The 9,774-nt window shown below is 38.5% G+C and overlaps 1 protein-coding gene across 1 annotated transcript in view; it reads right to left on the bottom strand.

Moving 5' to 3' along the window:
* LOC123513939 (myosin heavy chain, muscle-like) overlaps positions 1 to 6,370 on the bottom strand; it is a 19,445-nt gene extending 13,075 nt beyond the window's left edge. The window contains exons 1-9 of the mRNA XM_045271437.1: positions 6,216 to 6,370; positions 4,394 to 4,976; positions 4,253 to 4,280; positions 3,979 to 4,075; positions 3,778 to 3,867; positions 2,743 to 2,905; positions 1,629 to 1,732; positions 404 to 541; positions 7 to 276 (exon numbers count right to left, since the gene is read on the bottom strand). Of these exons, the coding sequence (XP_045127372.1) occupies positions 7 to 276; positions 404 to 541; positions 1,629 to 1,732; positions 2,743 to 2,905; positions 3,778 to 3,867; positions 3,979 to 4,075; positions 4,253 to 4,280; positions 4,394 to 4,901 (1,398 nt within the window). The 5' untranslated portion in view covers positions 4,902 to 4,976; positions 6,216 to 6,370. The remainder of the gene's footprint in view (positions 1 to 6; positions 277 to 403; positions 542 to 1,628; positions 1,733 to 2,742; positions 2,906 to 3,777; positions 3,868 to 3,978; positions 4,076 to 4,252; positions 4,281 to 4,393; positions 4,977 to 6,215) is intronic.
* Between the last annotated feature and the right edge of the window lie 3,404 nt (positions 6,371 to 9,774).

The raw sequence follows: 9,774 nt of genomic DNA, 5'->3' as shown, positions 1-9,774 counted from the left end.
ACTTACGTCGAAGATCTCAAAACCGGCAATATCCAGCACACCGATGAAGGAATGGCGCCTGAGACCGGTTTCAAGAGTTTCATTACACTTGCTAACGATAAATTTGAATACACGGTCAAACAGGGTCTTGGCCATAGCGCCGATGGAGTAGTAACATTGGTCAACATTCATACCCTTGGACACAAACTCGGTACCGACTTTGATCTTGGGCTTGGTGATGGCCATGTACAGGTCATTCACGTCTGTACCCATGAGCTCTGCAATTTTTTCTCCGGCCTGAAAGGAAATATTGCAAATAAGAAAATTGAAGTGTGCTGACATGTATTGAAAGTTAAGCATTCCTTTTCAATGTCTTCTTTTTTTCTTACGAGCATAGCTTCAAACGTTTTTTTTTTTAACTTACTTCAGTACCGTCGGCTTCTGCCTGTTCCTCGCGACCCCTCTGCTTGAACTTGAGCTCGCCGAAATGCATGACGGAGGCTGTGATCTTGTACACGTTCTCGACCTCTACTTTTTGGAAGCCCAGAATGTCGAATGCATCCTGTATTAAAGATATTGCAAGTCATCATATGATATATTAGTATTAGTTATGAATATGAAAATTCCTCACGTAAATAGATAGCTTTGATAAAGGATAAAAATGATGCGAATATTGAATCATCCTGACGTTCAAATAACAGCAGGAATCCCAAATGTACAAGTGTCATAATGTAATTGTGAAGGACATTGAAAACGGAGTGAGTCTGTTGTTGATTTATGGTGCTCTTGTAGTTGAAGAGTATTGGTAATGATAGAATGATCTTAGTCTAGTGTATGTATAAAGGGAACCTAATTTGCCTGGATAACCATTCAGGAAACGTTACTATGAGTTTGTGAGGTCTGTTAACATTTTGTCTTGATGAGAGGCGCGTAGTGTTCCCACTCATTGAATACCCCCAGACGAGACAGACAGTATGGACATGGTTACGGAGATTGAAGGTTACATTATGATACTCTGTCAGCCTTCTCTGCGACACTAAGTGTGCCTTTGTAATATGCATCGGCATTAATAGTATACATATAGGTGGCTATAGGAAATGTCGCTAAATATATTCAATATTGAGATTTAGTGCTGTCGGTATATGTTACTCAAAGGGATATGTTTTCTACATGCATTGTTCTTATAGACTGCCAAAGGAAAAAATGATGCATCCGTTAGTTTTGATGACCGCGACTATGGTATTTTTACAACTGGCAATATAGTCCATATCCTTCAGTTCTAATGCCCTGCTTATTTTGAGTACTAGTTACCTTTCCAACTGCCAACGTTAATGTCTTAATGTTATAATTTTGCATGTGTGACATTGTAGTGTCCTAATAATTATTGCGAATATAATCACAATACATAATTTTCAACCGCTTAGGAGAAGTTAATATGTTTCCCTGTCAAGTTTCAATGTCTTACTGTCTTAATGTTGCAGTGTATAATATTTGATTCTGCTCCTCCCGAGAAGTTTTTACCTTTCTCCTTGCTAAACTTCATGTGTAATGCAAATGACCTGGCTTATTAGGAGGGAGATCTGGTTGTGTTGTGAGTATTCCATACGGTCAGTTATATTATGATATAGAAAAAAAATGTGAATACTCACGTGACAGAACTGCATGTCCTCCTTGTCGTCGATAGAAGGCACAGTGACCTTGCCCTGAGACACGTAGTGGTAGTCGTAGATGTCGTTGCTGAGCTTACACATCGCTGAAGACAATAATTAAAAGATTATTAATGTTTTCTAAGTATATTTTTATTCAGTAATATAACAACTGAAATACATTTAATCTTAACTGCATTAATACGTAGAAATTGAGATGGTTTAAGATAATTTGTGTTTCGTAACGGTGATTAAACGAAGTCTTTACGCGTAGTAGTGATTTTAGTGAACTAGTTAAGTGATTTTCTACGCCTTATCAACCTTGACAATCTTAAGGATAGCAAGATTATCAATAGATATCAGGATAAAAGTAATTCATAAGTTTTGGATGAGAGTGAATGTTCAAGACGTGTGTTGGGCAGCGAATGGGTATCAATACAGCTGCACCCATTTCTCCTAAGTGATGGACGTTGAATCTCAGTGATAGTGTTGACGCTTCCAACATTTTGGTATGCGAAGCACATCACAAATTGCTACTTTCTTGTTACAGAGTGATACACTCACATACAGTCTGCCACAAATAAGTTCTCGAGCGATGCTTGTAAACAGAATAAAATTTGCCGAAAGCCTGCAGACTGACCAGGCTCTGGATCAAAATTAATTTGAATTCTCTTAGCATTTATCAATTAATCAAGAAAATTGGGACAAAATCAACATTCAGGGATTTACGAGTACATCATAACTGTGATTTCAATCGTTTCGGAGCCCCACTCGTACATACAGTTATGCACATTATTTATTACTTATATCGGGTTAGAGATCATCTTGGAACTGTAGGTTCAAAGCTAGTGAGATTTACCAGAATAACAGCAAACAGATTAGTGATGCATTTACATATAGAGAACAGTAATATAATATAATGTTGACTCTCTCTGTTATGTCAATGATCACAAGTTATTTAAATTATCGAGAACTTGTAAAACACCTTGAAAGTTCCATGCATACAAATGAGAGATCACTTATGTACACCATTAATATTTGTTCAGGTCAAATCATAAAAGGGAGACCAATCTGGAACGGTCCATAACACCAGAAAACCTTATTAGGTAATACTTACGTTTGATTTCGGGGACCTGGTCGGACATCATCTCGTAGAAGATATGGTAGGATCGCTCAAGAGACTGCTGGGAGATGACACGAGCCTTCTCCAGCAGGTAGACCTCAATGTCACCACCAGCAAGCTTGCCAGTAGGTTGGAAGTGGATACGGATGAACTTACCCTGTGAAAAGTGTTGATGGATTGGTCTTTCCATAATTATAATCATATATCTATCTATCTATCTATCTATCTATCTATCTATCTATCTATCTATCTATCTGTCTATCTATCTATCTATCTATCTATCTATCTATCTATCTATCTATCTATCTATCTATCTATCTATCTATCTATCTATCTGTCTATATATATATATATATATATATATATATATATATATATATATATATATATATATATATATATATATATATATATATATATATATATATATATATATATATATATATATATATATATATATATATATATATATATATATATATATATATATATATATATATATATATATATATATATATATATATATATGTATATATATATATATATATATATATATATATATATATATATATATATATATATATATATATATATATATATATATATATATATATATATATATATATATATATATATATATATATATATATATATATATATATATATATATATATATATATATATATATATATATATATATATATATATATATATATATATATATATATATATATATATATATATATATATATATATATATATATATATATATATATATATATATATATATATATATATATATATATATATATATATATATATATATATATATATATATATATATATATATATATATATATATATATATATATATATATATATATATATATATATATATATATATATATATATATATATATATATATATATATATATATATATATATATATATATATATATATATATAATCATTTACTTTACAAAAATGTTAAAAGCAAGACGGACGACTTTAAAGCCGACAGAACTCACGAAGCGGGAGGAGTTGTCATTACGGACGGTCTTGGCGTTACCGAAGGCCTCCAGTACAGGGTTGGTCTGGATAATCTGATCTTCCAGATTCTGGAATGGGAGTGATGGTAATGCACTATGGCTTTTATTTCCTAAAACAATTGCATAGCAATCTATATTTACTTGCAAGACATTTTATCATTAAAGCCGTGACATTTTTACCTTCTTCTTTTCACCTTCTTTCTTGGGGGTGGCGACGTTGGCGAAGTAGGAGAGTACCTTCTTGGTGTTCTCGGTCTTGCCGGCGCCAGACTCACCGCTGTAAGTATAATGTGATTATTTCCTTATGAAGTACGCTTATACAAATAGAGTAGAAGAAATATTGATATTAATATATCTCTGATCCTTATACGAATATATTTGTTATTAACCCAATTTTAGCAGATTAGTTCATTGATATTTGAATTACCGAAAAGCAAGAATCGTTGGTACTTACGTGATCAACATGGACTGATTGTCGCCAACTATTGGGAAAAGAAGTGTTCATTAATATATTGTATTTTTCTTAAATTGGATACCTCATGCAATTTTCACATTTTATTTTCACAGTAAATCGTTTATGGTCAGTTCTCGATACCTTGCAACATGTTACTGTAAGCGCCGTCAGAAATAGCGAACAGGTGAGGAGGGACCTCATTACGCCTCTTGCCCAGATAAATCTTGACCGTACGGTTGGTGTAGATGGGGTAGCGCTTGTAGGGGTTCACCACAATACAGAAAAGACCAGAGTAGGTGTAGATGAGCTTGTTGACGTAGCGGGTCTTCAGGTTGTACAGGACAGAGGCATCGTTAAGGTAGGTCAGGTTGGACATGTCCTCGCATTTCTCGTACTTGGGTGGGTTTACTTGCTGTACTTGGTCCTTCTTGTACTCCTTGGTCTCGCCGCCAGCCATCACAGTGACCTTTTCTCCCTTAGTGCCTTGGATCAAGCCCTCAAGGAATCCCTCCTTGGCATCAGGCACCCAGCAAGACTTCTTCGAATCGTAGGGCTTGGTCTGATCCTTTATCTTCATCTCAGCCGAAATATAGAGATACTCACTGGGGTCGGGATCGGGCCCGGTGCTCTTTTTGATGTGGCCAGGCATGGCGGTGGTGGTGTTGGTAGTGGTGGGTGCCTAAAGCTGTCTCAGTGACCTGGAGTACTCACTGCCTTCGTCAACCTGTGTGACAAATAATGATAAGCTTCTCTGTCTATGTGTAGCACACACACACACACACACACACACACACACACACACACACACACACACACACACACACACACACACACACACACACACACACACACACACACACACACACACACACACACACACGCACATTAACGATTCATAGACTTGTTGACAATTCTTATTTTCATATGAGTTTTTGTCCGAGGAACGTGAGGTGGGATGATGTGGAGACTTACTGCACTTGAAGCAGTGCTGGGGATTAATTTAAGTTTTATATAACTTTCTGAGGGCAGCATTTTTCGAACATTTTTATCTTCATATCTAGTTCCCCTTGTGTGAGCGCAGCGTTGGGTATGATGAGGATGAAAGGATAAATGAAGAAGCAATTATCCTCGGCAGCTCCACCTCAATGTCACCATTGTTTTGATACTTTTTTGACTCCAATATCAGACAAATATCACGAGTGGTAGAACCAAAAAGTTTCATCAGTTTAGAATTTAATTTGTTCCCTTGCCTTCATTTACTGTATGACAGGTTAAGACACGATTGGGAAAGACCTTATATAAGATTTGTTTCCCATGTTGATCGAGTTTTAAGTAGTTAGTGCAGTAATTAACTGTGCTTATGATATTTTGAAAGGAAACCAGCTGGAATTACCTGCAGCTGAAATATTAAGTGAAATCATTTTTTTTTTTTTAACTATGAAAATATTCCTTGTGATATAATAATAGATGATTTCTTCGCTTCCAGGTTTTTATTTTTTTTCCATTGATTATGTAAAATTCTTGTTAAACTATCATTTGAATAAACGAAGCACGTCTTCGAACAATCCAGTACCTGTCAGCAGATCCAGAGCAACTGAGATAAAACACCAAAAGCATTATAGAATACGTACTCGAGCACTGGGTTTAACTAGCTAACCGTTTAGGGCACCAGAGAAGAAGGTACGGCACGAGTGTTTGTATGTTCAGCCAAATTTTGACTTCATTACTCCTTTCCTTCAAGAGACAACATACGTTCAGGCATTGCTTCATAGTTCTTCCTACCGATCATTTGAGGTTAATGCAAAATAGAGACTACTCCTTATTGACTGTACGTTTTCAAAATCATACGTAGAGCGTATCATTCACACACACACACACACACACACACACACACACACACACACACACACCTCATTAATGGCTTCGGCGCTAAATAAACTCTTTCCTCCCTCAGAACACTTACGACACGCTTCACTGCACCACTACGAGTACACCACCGATCGCAGCACCCACCGGAGCGCGTCTGAGGGCGGCCTGTGCAGCACTCCTCCGTGATCGCCTCCCCGGGCGTGCTGTAAGGTGAGACCGGTTGGTAAGAATAGCTTCTGGCATTACGCACACACTCACATACATACACTGACCCAAGGGCATTTTCCCTTCTTGGCAAAGAGTAAGACGCCTCCGGAGTCCTAGCAGCCAGTCTTGCCGAAAGGAATGAGTTATTTTAGAGCCTCAGTACCTCGAGGCATTCCCCCGACCCTTCCGTAGCCGTTGCCAAAGTGTGCCTTTAAGGGCATTCTTCTCGCGACCTCTGACTCCTACTGCAAGCTGGTCGATAACTTCTTTTTTTCATTGGTCGTGTATTAGTGACCCCATAACATCAGAAAGGCAATCTAGGCGTAGTTTCAGCATCTTTTTCCTGGCGTTTAATTTCTCTATTGTCCTCAATTCCAATCCTTCTCTTACCATATGTCTGCCTTTGGCTCACTTTTCAGACCCTCCTCCTTCTCCTCCTCCTCCTCCTCCTCCTCCTCCTCCTCCTCCTCCTCCTCCTCCTCCTCCTCCTCCTCCTTCTCCCCTCCTCCTCCTCCTCCTCCTCCTCCTCCTCCTCCTCCTCCTCCTCCTCCTCCTCCTCATGTCATTACCATAATTCATCACGCTCCCCGTCTCCCTCTCTTCTCTTGGCTTCCATCTTCCTTCCTGGCTCGGGTGGTGACTTCCCGCAGAGTTTGGTTGTCTCGCCGCGTGGATCTCCGTACCCCACTGCAGGAGACTCCAACAGTCTCTGTCTGGCTCACTGAAACTTATCATCATCTTCCATTAATAAATGACACCATTGCCGTGGTTTAATGACATCTTCATCTATAAAAGGCCTGGTGCTGGATTACTACTGTGTGCAACATTCATCATAACATGTATTTTCAATGTTCTATGAAAGGTATCTAATTGTCTTACTTTATCTGTTTTACTCAGCAATTAAAATAGGCCTCAGTAGAACTTCAGTTATTGTCCTACAAACTTGTAAAGGTATTAAAGTGACCAAGGTAGCATTGCCACCGTGATCTGGTAATACTGGCTCCTGTGATACTACGGCTAGCGACATTAGGCAATCCTGAGCAACCGGTAGTTGGCGTACGACCGTCCCTCTTCGTTATACTTTGAGCTCGTAAGGTCTTTGGGGAGTTGCACATTCGTAATTCTTATGCGGCCTTTCATTACTAACACAACAATTATGCTATTTATATTTCCAAACCATGCCTTCAGGTAGCGTCTTTTATTGTTAGCATTTTAGCTAAATCATTTACATTCATTGCTCTCTAAGATTATCAAGGGTGAAGCAGACTGTTTTTTAAAGATCACTTAACATTAAACTCAATCAGTGGATTTCTCGATGTATGTGTGTGTGAGTGTGTGTGTGTGTGTGTGTGTGTGTGTGTGTGTGTGTGTGTGTGTGTGTGTGTGTGTGTGTGTGTGTGTTTCCTTCCTGAATTTTTTAGGGGGGTTATATGGTGCGTCTCTCATTCCGGTGCCCCTACACCGCGTCCCCTCCACTCAGCAAGCCTTTCGTTACATTTAGACTAAATGTGCTGGTGAAATAAAAATTCTTCGTTACGATAATAGCTTCATTAAAGCAGGTGTCTCGGGGCCTCAGATGACGGACTTGTACCTCACCTTACTTCTTTTATTAGGGAGACGTGCGCACAGGTGTGGGGCAGGAATTCGATCGCTTTCTGTGTGTGTGTGTGTGTGTGTGTGTGTGTGTGTGTGTGTGTGTGTGTGTGTGTGTGTGATAACTTATTCCTCCTCATAAAAATAACGGTTTGATTGTAGAGCTTTCATGCAATATAGTGCACAAAACTGTTGGGTGAAATCCATTGCCTTATGAGTCAGTGTTACTTATATTTTATCTTAAGGTGTTGCATCTTCCAGTTACCTTTTATTCATTACTTCATTGCGTTCTTTCCAGACAGCAATTATATAAATCAGACTAAGATTGCTAGTCTTGCTCGAGCTCATGAATCAGACTTGACACACGCGACCCTCTGGCCCACCTCGGTGGACAGGTGTTTGTGCCTCCGCTGCCTCCGTTATTCAAGGAGTCATTCGGCACAAAATTTCACCGCAGCGCTATTGTTACCTATGCGCTACCTGGCACGAGGAGGCCCACAAAGTGCCAAGACAGGAGCCCTACTTGCCTTTGCCTCAGTAACGTTACTGGTCAGGAATCCGCAAAAAAAAAAAAAAAAAGAATAACAGTGACGTGGAAGTAAACGTACGAGTAATTTATATAAGTGCTGTCGAGGGGAGGAGCACCGCACCATCCATCGTCGCTCTCTCTCTCTCTCTCTCTCTCTCTCTCTCTCTCTCTCTCTCTCTCTCTCTCTCTCTCTCTCTCTCTCTCTCTCTCTCTCTCTCTCTCTCTTAGCAAACATATGTACAAGAAAGTGAGGGAAGAGGGTAATAAGGAAACACTACTTTTTCAGTCTGTGTAAGTAGAATGGTATAAAGGAAACACAAATTTGAACAGACAAAAGTTGGAGTGGAAGAAAAGACACACAAAGGTTGTTATTCATTACTTCATGGATCTTACAGGTAAGTGGGCGAATATTCTAACATATTCTTCTCTGGCTCCACTTGCAATGATGTTTCTTTTTTATTGTTTTATTTTATGTAAGATGATTAAATTGACCAAGGTCATTAAAAACGATTGAGCAAAAAAGGCCCACTGGGATGCCAGTTCCTGAACAGGGTCAAAAGAATTTGGAAAAGGAATGAGATAAATGTCTTGAAACCTTTCTCTTAGATCAGTGGTTTTCAACCTTTTCGAATTATCGCCCCCGTTCACTAAATGGCAAGTTCCCTGCGCCCCCTCCACTCTGGTTTAAATACTGCTATTTACTGTCATAGTCGGCACAAGTCAGAGATAAAAAAATTATACAATACATAATTATGTATGTATGACTGAATGTATAGGGTTACCTTTACTAGTGTGATGGTTGCGCTTGCTTCTCTGAGCAGAGTTTCTCAAATCTGATCTGTATCTGAAATGTTTTCTCAATACTTAACCAATTATGTATTCCATCAAAATCAATAATGTTGATATATAATCATCTGCTAAGTAATTTTTCTACTTTATGAAGTGCTTGCGCCCCCCTGGCAGCCCTTCGTGCCACCTTAGGGGGGCGCGCCCCACAGGTTGGAAACCACTGTCTTAGATGAATTTAGGTCATAGGTAGATGGAAATACAAAAGCTGATAGAGATATCCTGAGTCTACCAAAGAAAGGGATGAATGGTTGAGAGTATTAGTTAACTCTTGCATTAGGGAGGTGGGCAGAATAAGGGTGAGAGAAAGAAGAAATTCTTGTGCAGCGAAGCCGATGGAAGAAGGTAGGTATGCAGTTAGCAAGATCAGAAGACTAGTGAATTTGAAAATAGCAGTAAGTAAGATAGTAAGTAGATAGTAAGAGATGAAACATTGCGGGAGTGAGATAGAGGCTGAAGGCAGTCAGTCAGAAGAAAT

This window comes from Portunus trituberculatus, chromosome 37 (assembly GCF_017591435.1).
Source record: "Portunus trituberculatus isolate SZX2019 chromosome 37, ASM1759143v1, whole genome shotgun sequence".
NCBI lineage: Eukaryota > Metazoa > Arthropoda > Malacostraca > Decapoda > Portunidae > Portunus > Portunus trituberculatus.
This window is presented reverse-complemented; position numbering and strand designations above follow the sequence as displayed.